This window comes from Bacillus rossius, chromosome 10 (genome assembly GCF_032445375.1).
Source record: "Bacillus rossius redtenbacheri isolate Brsri chromosome 10, Brsri_v3, whole genome shotgun sequence".
Taxonomy (NCBI): domain Eukaryota; kingdom Metazoa; phylum Arthropoda; class Insecta; order Phasmatodea; family Bacillidae; genus Bacillus; species Bacillus rossius.
In genome coordinates this window covers 1,771,010-1,788,524 of record NC_086337.1, presented here as the reverse complement: position 1 = coordinate 1,788,524, position 17,515 = coordinate 1,771,010, and the positions used below count along the sequence as shown (strand labels likewise).

General features: G+C 41.9%; 1 protein-coding gene across 5 annotated transcripts in view; it reads right to left on the bottom strand.

Moving 5' to 3' along the window:
* The window catches only part of LOC134535708 (uncharacterized), a 398,944-nt gene that overhangs the window by 132,820 nt on the left and 248,609 nt on the right, over positions 1-17,515 (bottom strand). For all 5 annotated transcript variants that reach the window (XM_063374911.1, XM_063374908.1, XM_063374910.1 and 2 more), the window contains exon 8: positions 9,646-10,108. In XM_063374911.1, coding sequence (XP_063230981.1) covers positions 9,646-10,108 — 463 coding nt within the window. The remainder of the gene's footprint in view (positions 1-9,645; positions 10,109-17,515) is intronic.

The following is a 17,515-nucleotide window of genomic DNA, read 5'->3' as shown; positions in this document are numbered from 1 at the left end:
GACAATCATTACAAGAAGATGACAGCAGCAGAATGATTGAATATGCGTCATGGAAAGATCCTAAGAAATTTGATGATAGTCTGAGACTACTGATGGAATCGATTAATGGAGGAAACTACTTGCACCTCAACGAAGTAGCCTTTATACTCGAAGAATTGAGGGAATATGGCTTCATACAATAATGACTTGTTTTACTTGCATGTGTATAAATTTAAAAAATAAATTATATTTTGAAATTTAAAACTGTTTTTTTTTTCTTCTTGAAATCAGATTTTTAACTAAAACTAAGTTCTCGCGACTGCATGTCCATTGTATTCACTGCATGTTCGGTGTGAGCATTGTGTGTCCATTGCACGTCCAATGTGTGTATTGTGTGTCCATTGCATGTTTTGTGTGTGTATTACATGTACATTGTATATTCGTAGCATGTATTGCATATACATTGTATGTCTACTATGTATTGCGCGTTAATTGCAAATCCAGTGTATGTATTGCATGTTCATTATGTGTCTAGTCTGTGTATTGCATGTCCTTTGCATGTCTAATGGTTGTATTGCATGTCCTTTGCATGTCTAATGGTTGTATTGCTTGTCCATTGTGTGTCCAGTGTATGCAGTGCACGTTAGGTTTGTGTATTGTGTGTCCATTGTGTGTCCTGTGTTTGTTTGCCTGTCCACTTCATGTTCCTTGTGTGTACTGCATGTTCTTTGCATGTCCAGTGTATGCATTGCATGTCCTGTGTGTACATTACATGTCTTGTTTGTGTCGTTTCGTTAAATGTGCGTAGTAAAGTTTGTAGTCAGCTGTATGTAATGTGTTCATTGTGTATACTGTGTGTCCAGTGTGTGAACTGTGTGTTCATTGCATATACTGTGTGTCTATTGCATTCCCATTGTGTGTGATGTGTGTCCATTGCTTGTACTGTCTGTCAATTTCATGTGTATTGCATGCATTGTTGTACATTGCCAGCCCATTGCATGTACTGCGTGTCCATTGCATGAACAAAGTGTGAACTGTGTGTCCAGTATGTGTAATGTGTGTCCAATGTGTGTACTGTGTGCCCAGTGTGTGTACTGTGTGTCCAGTGTGTGTACTGTGTGTCCAGTGTGTGTACTGTGTGTACTGTGTGTCCAGTGTGTGTACTGTGTGTCCAATGAGTGTACTGTGTGTTCAGTGTTTGTGTTGTGTGTCCAGTTTTTGTACAAGTTCGTACAGTGTGTCCAGGGTGTGTACTATGTGCTCTTTTCTTTTGTTGAATGTGTGTTTTCGTTAAACGTGCGTAGTCCACCAAGTAGTAGCTCAAAATATTTACTAGTTGAAAACCTCTTGGTCTTGTTAAAACATTTTTCAGGGATTCTTGGTCTTTTAGTAAGCGTAAAACAGGTTCCATTGGTCTAAATGCTTTTATCGATACTTTAGGTCTGACAGTTCGAAGACTTTGACTTGACTGCTTGAAATATGTTATATTAGCTATCGACGAAGATGATCTTAAGGTTCGAAAATGTCTGGTACATACGTCTGACATTGTTCATTACCTGGTCTCGTGGTTTGAAGATACTTGGCTTATATGTATTGCATTTTACATGAACTGGTTGGAATATATATCATGCATCAAAACAAAATGACATCCATGTTAAGCAGTGCGATAACATATTTTATTCGTGGGAAAGGTATTTCGTCTATGGTTGTTTTTCGTAGAGTGAATGATTTATTAACTCCATAAAAGGTAATGTAAAACAGAATTTAAAAATTATTTTAAGTTTAAGTTAGCTTTATCACTGACCGAGAATCAAACCAAATACAGACATCCATTTCGTCAATCATTATTTTAATAAGTATTTTTTTTGATGAATTTTGGAAGTCATTCCGAATTTCTAGCTAAATAATTACGAATTTCCAAAATGGAAGTCATATCGGCTTTTAGGAGGATGGTAACTTATATGAGGAACTTAAGCTGCTTTGAGGATTTTGAACATGATTTATTAAATAAGTATTTTTGTCTAAAATTAATTTTTTATCGATAAAATATCGAACCAAGAACATGAACCGTACGAATCCATCAGTATACCAATGAGTGAGATTTTTAATGTATTTAGGAATTTTTCCCGATTTTCTAGGTTCAGAAATACAGATTTACAAAATGGCAACCAAATTTTAAGATGGCAGTCGCCACAGTAATAGTAAATAATTACTACTCTTTAGCAGGTAAAAATTAAACTAGCATGGTGGTAGCACACTCTAGGAGACTAAAACAAGATGGCGGATGTGACATCATACTAGCTGGCGATATATATACCTTTTCATTGGTGGTGGGAAGACAGTCTATCGGTGGCTTCCATTGTGGAATTATCTGTCATAGTTGTTTTATTTTGCTTTGGAGCACTTGGAGCTCTTAGAGCAATTGGTGCTTTGGAGGTGTTGGAGCATTTGGAGCAATTTGAGTATTGGAGCCAAAGGCAGTTGGAGCAATTGGAGCATTTTGAGCATTTGGAGCTTTGGAGCACTTGGAGAATTGAAGCAGATGGAGCTGTTGGAGCAAATGGAGCATTGGAGCTCTTGGAACACTTAGAGTTGTTGGAACTTAGGAGAAGTTGCAGCCCATTAGAGCAATTGGAACACTTGGAGCTTTGGAACTCTTGGACCATTGGTTCTTGGCGAACATAGAGGTTTGGTGCACTTGGAGCTAATGAAGCAGATGAAGCATTTGGAGCAAATGTAGCTCTTGGATCACTTCTAGCTGATGGCCAGTTGGAGCACTTGGAGCATTGGAGCTTTGGAGCAGTTCGAACTGCTGGAGCACTTGGAGCTATGGAGCAGTTGGAGCAATGTAGTAGTTGGAGCTGTTGGATCATTGGAGCAGTGGGAGCAAATGGGGCTCTTGGAGCAGTTGGAGCTCTTGGAGCTCTTTGTGTTTCGGATGTTGGAGCATTTGGAGCTGTTGGAAGTTTTGAGCAGTTGAAGCAATTGGAGCGATTGGAGCGATTGGAGCAGTTGGAGAAATTTGAGCTCTTGGAGCAACTGGTGTTTTGGAGATGTTGGAGCATTTGGAGCACTTAGAGCTTTTGGAACTTTGGAAAAGTTGCAGCCCATTAGAACAATTTGAGAACTTGGAGAATTTGAGCACTTGAAGCTTTGTGGATCTTGTGCACTTAGTGTAATTGAAGCTTTGGAGCTGTGCCCAAACTTATTTACGTATAATTCCGCCGTGCTACTCAAACAGCTGCGCGAACTTCGACTGTCAGCTTGACTTGGGCAACCTGTATACGTCCACAAGGGGATTGACCTGCCGCTCGCAAGGTCGTCTGCCACGACGGACCGAGGAAGAGGGGTGTGCGGGAGGCACAGGGCCGTGTCGTCGCCCTCAGATTACGGGTCGTGTCGCTGGGCAGAGCGGGGGGGGGGGGGGGGGGGGGGGGAAGAGATAAGGCACGTGTAGACCAGCCGGCCTGCCGCACGTCTGGACGCAACGACCTCTCGCGCCGCGCGCAGACTAACTCCCCACGGGATTTTAAAACTCAATATAAATTTTAAAATAGAAAATAAATATAACTACAGGGTGTACCAGCGATCATTTCACAATATTGTTATTACCAAATTAAATCCAAAAAAGTAATTAATTTTTTTTATATATATATTTTATTTTATTTTAGGTATGCCTACTTGATTTAGGTATGCATATAGACCAAACCATGCTCTGCTACCAATAGTAATGCCCCTCGTGCCCAAAAATTATATTATTTTAAATTAATTAAAAACACCTTGGAAACTGCTGGGCAAAATATTAAGAAAATCCAAGTTAATTACCAGAGGGGACACGAGGCGGTGAACAAGACACAATTTACACTCCCTGCACTCTAGTAACTTGGGAGTTCGTGGATCATTATGTAGAAGAAGGTATATGATAAATAAATACACTATATAAATAATTTGGTCTATAGGTTTTCCTGGTTTATTATTAAGAGGTTTTGTTTTAGCATTATTTCGACATGATAATAAAGATCTTAGCAATTAACAAAGTTACGGGGCGCCCCTACATTATTAAAAACAATACATATTACACCTTAACAAACAAATGATTACATTGACAAAAATTTCAAGTATAACAGCAAAATTTGATTCTCCCAATGATTACATATATATTAGTTTTCTTGATTTTACGTGTTCTTGAGAATTATGTTCTTAAAGCACTGCTCGCTGGTATCTTATAATGAATTTAGTTCCTTCTAAGCAAGCGGAAAAAATATATAGCTCATATAACCCGGGTCTTCCCAGGATGACGTCGGACCGAGAGGAAAACTCTTCTAAAGGGGGAAATCAGCTGGAGGTCCCGAAGATCATGCGGGGAGCAATTTCTCTCCCCCGAAACTTTGACCCTGTCTGAAACACATGTCAAATTCAAAACGAATTAGACCTGCTTCCAGACAGTCATACACAGTTGGCGAGAAAGGCCAACCAACGGGAATTTGGGGGAAAAAAAGAGGCCAGATTACTCACCAAACAGGGTGTAGATTTCGGGACTCACGAAGAGTCTCGCGCCGACATCAGGATGGCGCGCACCGAGAATTCGCGGATGCGCGAAGGAAACCAAATTTTAAGGAATTAAAAAAAATAAAGAATTTAACTACACATGACTTTTTCTAAAAACTACATCTGCCTGGCTACTGTACAAATGGGATCACATCTCTTAAGCAACTGACCATCTTTTATGCAACCGAAAATCGCCGTTCCCACGAAAAGCCTCTTATCGCAGAGAACGCCGAGAAGACGTGGTCAGTATCCAAGGTCAGAGTACTGAGTGCCCGCGATGGCGGACAGGGCTTCTAATTAAAACGGGCGCTAAAGCCCAAGGGAGAAGGAGGGGGAAGGTTCGGTTCTAAGCCGAAAATTTCCGAAGGAGTCCAAGGCGGGCGTGACAACAACACGACATGCGCGCTCTCCACCGGTGGTAACAGGAAGCTACAAAGAATCGACTTCTACAGGCCGCGAGAAGGAAGCATAGGGCTTAAGGGCGCCGCGGCGCTGCTCTCTAGCGGCGTAAAGGGGAACTAACTGAGGCGGTGAGCTGACTTGCCACCAGGTGTCACGAGGGTGAGCTCTGCACGCTGGCGACCAGGCCCGCGGTTACTTTTTCTGCCGCTAGATGTCGTGGACGTCTCTGTAAGACCAGGGAGGAAGTCCTTGAATTAGGTCATCGTCTTGGCTAAGTTCCCGTCAGGTCACTGCTCCTGGTTTGATTTCTCAGAACTAAGGTGGGGAGAAGAGAGAGGGGAGGGTGGGCAGAAAACGCCACTAAGGTGGGAACGCAGGTCCACTGGAGACCCATTCGTGACGAGACTTGCTATTCTCAGCAGGCCTCTAAGAAGTAGCAGCTTGCAGCCCAGAAGCTGCTCTATGCAATTTTGGTCATGAAGAGAAATAATATTACAAACTCGGGACGTGACTGCAGGCGAGAGAAATTTCATCCGGGCTGCCCACGTCCACATTAGACAGCAAAATATCAGATAGGCCCCCTGAGAAAGGGGGCTTCGGTCCACTGGCACAAAGTTTAAACACGTGGCATACACCGGCCTAACAAAGAGTAAATCACCCCCTTATCAACGAGATAAATTAAAAAAATAAGATTTCAAATTTTTTTTTTTAAATTATAGAAAAATTAAAAAAGGTGACGAAATGCCTAATTTCCAGCACAGTGCTTGGGAGCAAATGAAGCTGTTGGAGAAAATGGAGCTTTGCAGCTCTTGGAGCACTTGAAGAAGATGGCCAATTGGATCACTTGGAGCAATTGGAGTAGTTAGTGTCAATCATAAATTCGCGAGATCGTATTTCTGTGGCGAGAGCATATAATAACACAACGAATTTTCGTCCATATGTGCTTCCTTTTTTATTGTGCTTGCTTTTTTAATGTACTTCCTTTTTTTTTACAAATGTGCTTTCTTTTTAGCAAACTACTTCCTTTTAGATGATGAATGAGCATAGATAACTATGTACTTAGGACATGATTGGCCTCATGGTTAGGAGACGACTGGTATAGTGGCGTGACATTGAACATGACCTTTTCAAAATGATGGTCGCATATCGGTGAAAGAAACCTATTTGTTCGGAAAAAAAATGGTCTGTGTGTATGATTTTGTACATGAACTGTTTAAAATGTTCGTCGAACATCGACGAAAAAAATACCTCCTGACTAATGATTGGATGTGTTTGACCACCTACTGGATGCTGCTGGCTACCAACTAGATATGACTTGCTACCTAATGGTTGTACGTACCTGACCACTGAATAGACATTCCTGGCTAGCGAATGGGCGTGTATTGTCGCCTGACCTCAATCTGGAAGTGCCTAACTACCAACTGGATGTGCCTGGCCGCCTATTACGAGCCTGGCTACTGAATAGACCCTGGTTAATCAACTGTTGTGTATAACTGACTTGAAAACACATGTCAAGGCATGCAAATGACCGCTTCACTTTCTAAGAAGACTAGAAATCTAGAAACGCAAGTAATTTACTTGTTTGTAATTGTATAATAATTTATGTAATATTTTTTTATTTGAATTTGTGTTGCTTTTTTCTCGAACCTGTAACCTTCATGATAATTGTAATTAAATTAATATGCTTTAACCTGAAATTATATTGTTTTGCATCAATCAAAGATAGAACCGAAGACTGATATCGTTCGAATCAATCATTATTTTAATACTTAAGTGTTTATTTTGAAGAATTTTAAAATTATTCCCGAATTTCTAAGTTAATTATTATGAATTTTCTAGATGGCGGTAATGACTCCTTACTGGAGGTCGGTTGGCAAGAAAACTAAACTGCTTTTAGGATGTTGAACATGATTTATTAAACTGACGTCGACCCAAGTATCTCCCCGGCTCCTTCAGGCTGTTATGCCTCGTCAGCGCCCTCTCTTGCATCACTGGTGCAGTACAGTGCAGTGCGGTGTAGTGTATAGGTCAGGGACGCACCCGCGTGCGCCACTACGTCTGGTTAAGGACCGCTGACGGACGGCCACGTATCTGTGTGATTTATGTATTTTATTTTGTAATTCATAATTAATATTGTATTTGTATTTTTATAATTAATCGTATAATGTTATCTGAGTGCTTGTGTTTTAGTTTGTAGACCCGCCGCCTGGCCTGCCTCGTGTTCTCCAGCGCGCGGGCGAGCGGACAGCTCAGTCGCCGACCAGCTGCCGCGCGGAGCAGACCTGCGCCGCTCCTCGAGAAGTCACTCGTCACGCACGGTCGAGTATCGCGACCAGCTTATATCACAGGGCCGTCACCAGCTGCCCTACAGCACCGCGTTCCATTTACTATTGTGATTAGGGAGTCCGGGTCGGCCAGGCTGCGATAGGCTTTCCCTTAATACATCTCGTCTACGCAACCGGGCAAGACGTCTTTTTCCTACTGCCTTTGTCAACATCTCCAACTTCTCCTGAACTCCTTTCCCTGTCCCGCATATTCCGGTCCCGGCCACGTTAGGCCTGGACTCGCCACTCTCCGGCTGGAGCTACTCGGCCAAAAACGACTCCCACAGGGCGAGCTTCGTCGGGACCGAGGGACTTAGGGCCGAAGGGACGACGAAATAAGTATTTTTATACAAAATAATTTTTTTTTGCATCGTCCAGGGATCGAACTATGGACAGGAATCGAACAAACCAATCAGTATATTAATTGCATTTTTTAAATTAATTTTGGGATTTTTCTGAATTCCTAGCTAAATAATTACACAATTCCACGATGGTGTCCAAATGTCAAGATTGTGGGCACATCAGTAATAATAAATTAATACTGCACTCTAGTGGCTAAGAATTTAACTAACATGATGGTAGCGCAATCTAGCATATGACGATGGACTCCAGCAGACAGAAACAAGATGGCTGTGACGTCACACTAGCTGTCGATATATGTATACTTGGCATAATTGGTGGGAGGTCAGTCAGTGGCTTCTGTAGAGGTAGGATCTATAGTCTTTTTTTTTTTTTTAATTTTTGCCCTCATCAGGTTCAAACCAAGGATGTAAGTGCATGTTTTAAAAAATATATATTAAATTTTGATTAATTAATTTTTTTCTGAATTTTCAATTTTCCCCGATTTTCTAGCATAATAAATACAGTTTTTCAAGTGGTGGTGGTGAGGTCATACTAGCTGGCGATATATCTTGGCATTAGTTTTTGGAGGTCAGTCTGTGAGTAGCTTCCATGGAGAAAGGATATATACATAGTCTTTTTTTTTAAATTTGACCTCACTGGGTTTGAACAGAGGGCTTCTGATTTAATTTCGTTTTTAAATAATATTTCTTTAAATTTGTATAATTAATTTTTTTATACATGGTTAATGTTTTTCCAAATTCATAGAATAAAAATTATGGATTTTCAAGTTGGCGGGCATAACGATAATAGCAACATTCTAAATCCAAGATGGCGGGCATAACTAAAAGTTCGATGATGTCACACATCCAAGACGACAAGCGGAACGAAACATGCAATGTTTCCAGAATCCAAGATGGCGACCATAACGATATGTGCAACAGTGTCTTTAAATATTTTTATTAAAAATTAATTAATTTTCTATAATTTTTTTCCATATTTATAGCTGAAAAATTACAAATTTTCAAGATGACGGCCGTAACGAAAATTGCAACAGTGACATCATTATTCAAAATGGCGGAAAGTTAAAGAAAACAAAATAGCAGAATTAAAAATGGCGGAAAGTTCGGGAAAACAAGATGGCGGATCCAAATTGGCCGCCGGTTATAGGTCAATGACATCAGCGAGGTCGGTCAGCTCCACCTCCACACCCGGAACCCAGGGCTCTGACATAATATTGTACACTACTCTGATGATCTTTGTTATTTTTATATTATATCACATTAGCCAATTTTTATAATTTTTAAAAACTGTAAACCCAGGTACATTTACCAATTGTGAGCCAGTAAGTGTGACACAGTTGAGTGAGACACAGTTTTAGTGATATAAACACTTGGTTCCCACCAGGATAGTCTGGATTGGTTTCCGGCGGTATCAAACCCTGAACTTCGCAAATGTAAAAAGTGGTGGATTTTGCTATGGACCGGCGCGTTTCTGAAGGTGCTTCCATTTAACATACCCATGCATTATGTCACAATGTTAGATCATTTCTTCCCTCAATAGTATTTAAAGACTTTGTTTGAACCTTTATTCATTTATCCCTTTGTACAGTCGATCAAATATGAAGAAGTGCACACATGCACTCTAGTCAACAGAACTTCGTTGAACTGCCGCATGCCCTGCAGCCACTGAATACCTCACAAGAGCTTTCAGTACACCTTTAAGGTTACTGTCTCAGTGAAGTATAAGACACAAATACGAACATAACTTTTACCTTTATAGTGGCTAAGGTTACAAGAAATACTACCACAAAGATAAATCTTCCCTTACCCGGTACTTTATCATCTTGTTATCATTTCATCAACAAAACTAAACTAAGTTGCGCCTAAAACCTCACCTAGCCAAGGGTCTTACAACATGTACTAGATGCAGATTAAAGGACTTCTGAAACACTACTGAAGGTTACCAAGTCTATTTCCAGGACCAAAGTGACGCAAATACAAATGTAACTAAAGATAATTCTCTCTTCCACGTGAACAGAATGTGAGCTCACCTCTTCGGATGAGCAGGCTGGTGACCCTGCGCAGCGCCTCCCGTGGCGACCGCTGGAAGAACCGAGGCGACAGGTTCGGGGGCAGCGTGAGAGGCTTCCTGGGATCCCGGGCCTCCCAGGGCAGGTGGTCCAGGTGCTCTATTGAGACTGGTCGGGGCTGGCGGTGTCGAGGGTACCAGCCCCGGCCCGGCCCGCCCGCCAGCCGCAGTAGCTCTGCGCCCGTGAGGGCAGTCCTAGCACGGCCGGCGAGCCCACCGGGGCGTGGAGCCGTGCGCGCGCAAGTCGGCACATCAGGCGCGCGCCGGTGCGGTGTCCGTGGCACATCGCAGCCCCGCACAAAGATGGGTGTGTCTGGCAGCGAGCAGCACGTCTGCATGGTCTCCGTGTGGGGAGTGCGCTTGCTGAGTGCACAGCCGCGATTCCCAGGCAGCTCAGCAGGCAGCGTGCGGCGCTCCGTCGGGACCTGCCACCAGCACAGCCCTATTACCTCATAATGCCCTCCACCTGCCATCTGGGGAGTGCGCTTGCTGAGTGCACAGCAAGGAGTCCCAGGCAGCTCAGCAGACAGCGTGCGGCGCTCCGTCGGGATCTGCCACCAGCACAGCCCTATTACCTCATAATGCCCTCCACCTGCCATCTGGGGAGTGCGCTTGCTGAGTGCACAGCCGCGAGTCCCAGGCAGCTCAGCAGGCAGCGTGCGGCGCTCCGTCGGGACCTGCCACCAGCACAGCCCTATTACCTCATAATGCCCTCCACCTGCCATCTGGGGAGTGCGCTTGCTGAGTGCACAGCAAGGAGTCCCAGGCAGCTCAGCAGGCAGCTCAGCAGGCAGCGTGCGGCGCTCCGTCGGGACCTGCCACCAGCACAGCCCTATTACCTCATAATACCCTCCACCTGCCATCTGGGGAGTGCGCTTGCTAAGTGCACAGCAAGGAGTCCCAGGCAGCTCAGCAGGCAGCGTGCGGTGCTCCGTCGGGACCTGCCACCAGCACAGTCCTATTACCTCATAATACCCTCCACCTGCCATCTGGGGAGTGCGCTTGCTGAGTGCACAGCAAGGAGTCCCAGGCAGCTCAGCAGGCAGCGTGCGGCGCTTCGTCGGGACCTGCCACCAGCACAGCCCTATTACATCATAATACCCTCCACCTTCCATCTGGGGAGTGCGCTTGCTGAGTGCACAGCAAGGAGTCCCAGGCAGCTCAGCAGGCAGCGTGCGGCACTCCGTCGGGACCTGCCACCAGCACAGCCCTATTACCTCATAATACCCTCCACCTGCCATCTGGGGAGTGCGCTTGCTGAGTGCACAGCCGCGAGTCCCAGGCAGCTCTGCAGGCAGCGTGCGGCGCTCCGTCGGGACCTGCCACCAGCACAGCCCTATTATCTCATAATACCCTCCACCTGCCATCTGGGGAGTGCGCTTGCTGAGTGCACAGCAAGGAGTCCCAGGCAGCTCAGCAGGCAGTGTGCGGCGCTCCGTCGTGACCTGCCACCAGCACAGCCCTATTACCTCATAATTACTCATAAGAGAAATTACTTCGCTGAAATGCTCCAACAACATTCAATTTCATAAAGCCTACCCACCTAAACAAATTACCCAACCTCAGAGAAATGCTAGAAGGATAATTTTGGCACACATTAAAACTGGGACTCGCAGCCAGACAAATTAATCAAACAATTATTTGTATGGCGATGGTCGAAACTACTTAGACAAAAACATCTACCTGATACTTGCTATTAAATGAGTGGTCACCTCATCACCTCACACCATCATAGACGAATACAGTATGTCTGGACACTGGTGTTCAGACCTTGAGACAGGTAGCCCCTGCCTGGGGTTAAGAACCCATCAAAGCTCTAGGCAGTGTTCCCAGGAAAGCCTGGGGAAGAAAAAGGGGGGGGGGGGGGGGTGGAAACTGCGATGACGGTGGGAACGAGGCTCTACTGAGCCCGGAGACATGACAGGGTTTGGTAAAACGACTCACGAAAGTGCCTTGAGGTGCTTGCCTCAGGAGATCTCCAATAAAAACAGGGCCCTGGGAAAATGCAGGGATAAGCCATCTTGATCACGGCTCGGAGGAGAATTACAGGCGACGGGTGTGCATCAAAGCTGGGATAAGACGAGACACATGCTGTCTCGCAAAGACTCGGCAAAAATCAGATCTATTGCTGGGAACGGATTGTGGAGACTAGCCTGACAAAGATTAAATGAGAGTATACAGAGTGCAGAAAAAGTTTAAGTTTTAGCTGAAAAATTACTGGTAAAATTATGGTTCAAAATTCAAATTTAAAATTGTGCCAAAATATGCTAATTTGGCAGCACAATGGATACTCACAAGTCAACTTCAGGCCATCTCACCCACCAAGAGTAACAGCGCAGACAGCAGGTTAGTCCATGTCTACAGGTAAATAGATGAAAGGCAGGAGCGGGCAGCATTATGCAACATCAACAGGTGGCAGCACAATAGAGCAGTCACGTAGCTGACAGTCACCACAAGCAGTGTGTGATCCGTCTCAGAACACCTTAGGAGCGGGCATAGCGTCAAGTGTGGACCCTGCCAATGGCTACACACAAGGAAGTGCTGTCCCCGGTGGTTGGTGACAGCACAAGGAGCAATGGCGAACCAAAGGGCGGAAGGGCAGAGGGCTCGACTCCAATGATCTCTGGAACTCGATGTCCCAGAAGCAGTGAAGCTGCAGGAATGCATCTCATTCATCAGCCTCACAGGAAGGGGTGACTATTTAGAAAGGAAATATCCACACAGAACGAATCTCTGGAAACAAAACAAAATCGCAAAGCACCCGAGAAACAACTCTCAGAGACTAACTTCAACCAGTAAAAACTTTAAGAAGCTCTATAAGTGCTTCTTAAAATTTATTTAGTAGATCAACGTGGTTCGAACACAGAACTCTTATTTACAAGTGTAACAATCCAAAAATTTGTATTATAAGGAATAATTAATTTTACATTAATCTTATCTACCAAGGATGGTAAGGTAAACTTTTTTGACATAGAACCTTATCGCTAACCTTAAACATGTGCTCATAATTAGACACATCATAATGCTGGGCCACCAGGTATATCACATTCTAATTTAGACAGCACGAATTCTAACTCGGTGATGTCGAGTGATGAAACCAGCGATAGCAAAGCCCACACATTAAACAAAGGGAAGGGGATCACCATATCTCGGAAGGGAATAGATGGCGGAAACACCATTGGAGTATGCGTAGCACTATTGAGACCAACAATAATGCGTTCCATATCCGAATCCCATAATGTCTGGTAGAAATGATAGAATGAGATTACAATAACTTTCAGAATCTTGTTCAAATGCTCGGATTGGTTACCTTGCTGATAAATAGGCATTGCTATGTATGGGTCTGATCACTCCCTCAAAGTGCAAGTCATGATACAAAATGAACTGAAAATATTTAGCACATTCAGAAAACAAACAGTTTCCAGACATGTTCCTTCAAAATCCATGATGGTGGGTACTTTCATGTTATTCAGGGGTAACAATATAACAAATTTTGTGAACACATCAAGAACCACAAAAATGCATAATTTACCCTTGTGGCAACCGGTAAGTGGTTCAAAAATGTCTATGTGCAAAACATGCCAAGGGGGCTGGGACCAATCAGCACAATATTTTTCTACTTTGGTGTTCAGTGGTGATTTGAATTTTTGACAGTCCTGACAGCATATGAGGCCACACACTTCATCATGCAGAGATAGCCATGCCAGGTGCACCGCAATGCACTTAAATGTATTCTCTACCCTAAAGAGTCCTCCGATAAAGGATGCATGAAAGTGTTGCAAGACCATATGGCGCAATACAGCAGGAATAACGAACGACCTTCAATGCACGACCAGATTTACCAGTATAAACAAAAATTCTTACTTAACAACGTACATAACATGTTTGCCTTCCTCGAGATACTTTCTCTGGGCAACACATAGGGGGTCGTCTTTCTGGCGATCTCGTAGGTTAAAATATGACTCAGAAAAGATTTTACAGGTAATGAACTGAACCGAATCTCCTGGGACCTCACTAATTTCAAATCCACCATCATTAAACATACAATAGTGAATCGGCATTGTTTTCACTCTCCTTAATGTGATGAATCTTAAATCTGAATTGTGATAAAGTCACAAAATCCATTTCACTAGTTTACCCAGCAGGGCTGCCAACCATCTCCGAACCTGGCATCACGGTCTGGTCTCTTGCATTCGTAACATTGCCCCCTCACATATGTTTCTCCCGAACAGGTAATGCATCTCCTCCTGGATGTCCTCATGCTACTCGAAGTTTAGGCCGCCTACATTTCCTCCATCGCAGGGTGTACAGCCTTACCAAATATCCCTCTCTTGCAGTAGATGTAGCTTCTCTCGTCACCCGGCGACACTTCTGCGTCGCATATGCCCCATGTCGTTCAGCCATCTGCCCGAGACGGGCCGACCGTTACCTTGGAAGGGACCCGTTACTCATGAGATCATTGCTCATTGCCTTCCAATGGTTCGCCTGTTCCTTTCCTATTTATCTATATTCCTTCTCTCGCAGCTACTTGTTCACACAGCATTTATTCCCGGCTATTCTTGGTTCCTCATCCCTTATTGGTTCACCTGAATCTCGTCTGGACTGCACTTAGTTTCTCCTTGTACCATCTTCATGACTCCTTGTATTCTCATTGGCTCTTCATCTCTTCTTTGCAATTACCCATCTGTACTTGATTCATGATCATCACTTACCGGCATTTCTTCAGTTATTCTTGTCATTTTCCCCTCTCTCTTCTGTTTATCTTCATTTCTTCTTGTTCACTATTCATCGCTTTGTGAGCTGTCTTCATCACTTCTGTGTTTTTCTTCAGCTCTTCTTTGATATTCATTTCCTGGCGGTTCTCCTTTTGGCTTATCTTCAATTCATCAGTATTGAGTATCACGACATTCGGCTACTCTTATAAGTTTTTCGTTTTATTCTTTCCCTCTACTTGGTTGTATATACTATTCATGGCCATACTAGCCTCTTCTTGGTGGTCTGTTATTTCACTATTAATTTCATTTTGCATGGCATCCTGGTTACTCTTCATCTCTTCCTGACCAACCTTCACCTCCTCTAGGCTATTATTGGTCTCACAATTCTTTCCTTCATGGTGGCTCTTACTCCCCTTCATTTTACTTTATTTCTTCTGCAAAGTTCTCCATACTTGTTAAAAAATTTCCTAGGGCAACCCTTATCCTCCTGATATCCTAAAAACTAAGCTCTTCAGCAGCCATTTCTGTTTAAAACTTTTACTAATTAAATACCCTAATTAAATATTTATTCATATTACTTATATTTATTTTTTTAAACCTATCCTAACCTAAATAAAATAACAATAACTCTCTTAGATTAAAAACTAACACTAACTACAGTTCCTAACACTAATTTTAATACCAAAAATCTAAATTAAAAATTGATTTTTTAAATTATCCATTGACTATTTGTGATTTATTTAATTATGGCTATCCCACTTCTGACACCAAAAATGTTACAATTTTGAATTCCGGCATTTGGTTTTCTAGAACCTTCCACACTCTCAGAATGCCCACTACCTAGTGTTTCAATTTTCGTTTTGGCAGCCATCTTGAAAATGTGTAATTTTAATGCTAGAAAATCTGGAACTTTTTAAATTTATAAAATTTAATCAAACAAACTCTAATACAATATTATTTAAAAACTCCATTGTAATTTTTATGGCCTCCATCTTGGAAATCATTAATTATTATGTGAAAAAATCGGAAAATTAAAAATATATATATATATAAAAACATTCTCCCATTTTTGATTATGACATGACAGCCGCCATCTTGAAAATCCCTTATTAATATAAAAAATCAGTAAAAAAAAAGTACTTTAAAAAAATTAAAAATCAAATTTAAATAAATAATTATTTTCAAAAAACGAACTTACATCCTTGGTTCAAACCCGGTGATGGAAAAAATAAAATAATGACAACGGATCCTTCCTCACTAAAGCCACCGACATACTGCCCTACCATATATACATATCGCCAGCTAGTATGTCAACTGCTAGAGTGCACTAGAAGTGAAGAATAGGGGCTGCAGGCCCAGGCTCAAGGCTTGGTGCCAGGGTGCCGACCGTCAACATTGATTGTGACATCACAGCTGCCATCTTGGAATCAAAATGACTCAACAATGACTAAAAATTCCTAAAAACGTCCAAATTTCGAGGGAAAAATTCACATTTTGAAGGAAAATTAACCCTTTTTTACCTTAATAATGCCAAACGGCTTGAAATGTCCATATTAAGGCTTAAGAATCTATTATCTACAGCCTCCGATAGGCCCCTGACTGACTTCATGGATAATGATGTAACTGTTGCAATCTTTCATTACAGACACCATCTAGATTTCCGTAATTATTATCAGATATTAATGGGAACAATTTTAAAAGTCGTAAAAAAATTCATTAAATAAAATGCATTACACCATTTTGGATTCTAGATCGTTGCACGTTTCGTTGAAATTTTGTCATTATTATGCTAGAAAATAGGGGAAAATTATAATATTCTTAAAACAAAAACAAATAAAAAATTACAAAAAATTCTGGTTTTGCTAGAACTAATCCTTGCTACACAAAGGAGTAGTTCACTATCTGTCAGAAGGTGTTTTTGCAATTATTATTATTCTAATTTTTATTTAATTTTTATTTTTGATTTATTTTTATTTTTCTGTGATTTTCTGATATTAAAAAAAAAACATATGTTATTTTTCTGTGTGCTCTTGATTATTCGTGTCAATATTTTGATGGTATTATATGATTACTTCTGGTTATTCCTGTCGAGACGTCTACTGATGTTCTACGAGTGCTTCTGAGAATACGATATCTGCATGAAAAATCTTTTACTTAAGTCACACACAATTGTATTTTGAGTTACCTTTAAAATGTGAATTTGTGATACCAAATTATCACTAAAAATATTATCAGGTGGAGTTATAACAAAAAACAATCATTTATCATTAAAACAATATGCTTTGAGACAGCTGAGAAGCACTATCATTAAGGACAACCTTCCTTCTCCTTGGAGTCTAGCGAAGCCATCCTTCTCTTGCTATCGTCAGTGAGCATCCCGCATAAAAGAAATACATATTTTTACCTCAACACAACACGATACATCTCTTGGCAAGAATCGGAACTTGCAACCACTTGCAACGTCACTGGTCCGCAGTGCTTGTATGCGAATCAAGGATTCTGATTTACCTATGTTTGCCACTTAAGAGGCCACTCCAGTGTTTCAGGGGCACTACGCAACCCGCGTTAACCTCATAAGATTCAATGCTATTTTCATTTTGCTTATAACTAATTAACTAAAATAGATTTCGAAATGATGCTTGCTTGATATGTAAGACAACGATGCTCTTATCAAAGCCCCTTTCTTCAAAAACGTGCATAAATTATGGTTTTATACTAATCTTTACTAATATGCATTAGTGTATTGTCTAGGTTTAAACCATAATTTATGCACGTTTTTGAAGAAAGGGGCTTTGATAAGAGCATCGTTGTCTTACATATCAAGCAAGCATCATTTCGAAATCTATATTAGTTAATAAGTTATAAGCAAAATAAAAATAGCATTTAATCTTATGAGGTTAACGCGGGTTGCTTAGTTTCCCTGAAACACTGGAGTGGCCTCTTAATGTACCTAAGTGCTTTCATATGGATACTTGTATTTATTGTGTTGATACTAAATATTATATTTGCATTTATACTCACGTAATAAAGAAGCTTATATTTTTGGTACTCATGTGTTCAACACTACTTAGAACTTGCCTTCATCCTAATTTTAGGAACCCGATCATTTTCTCTGTG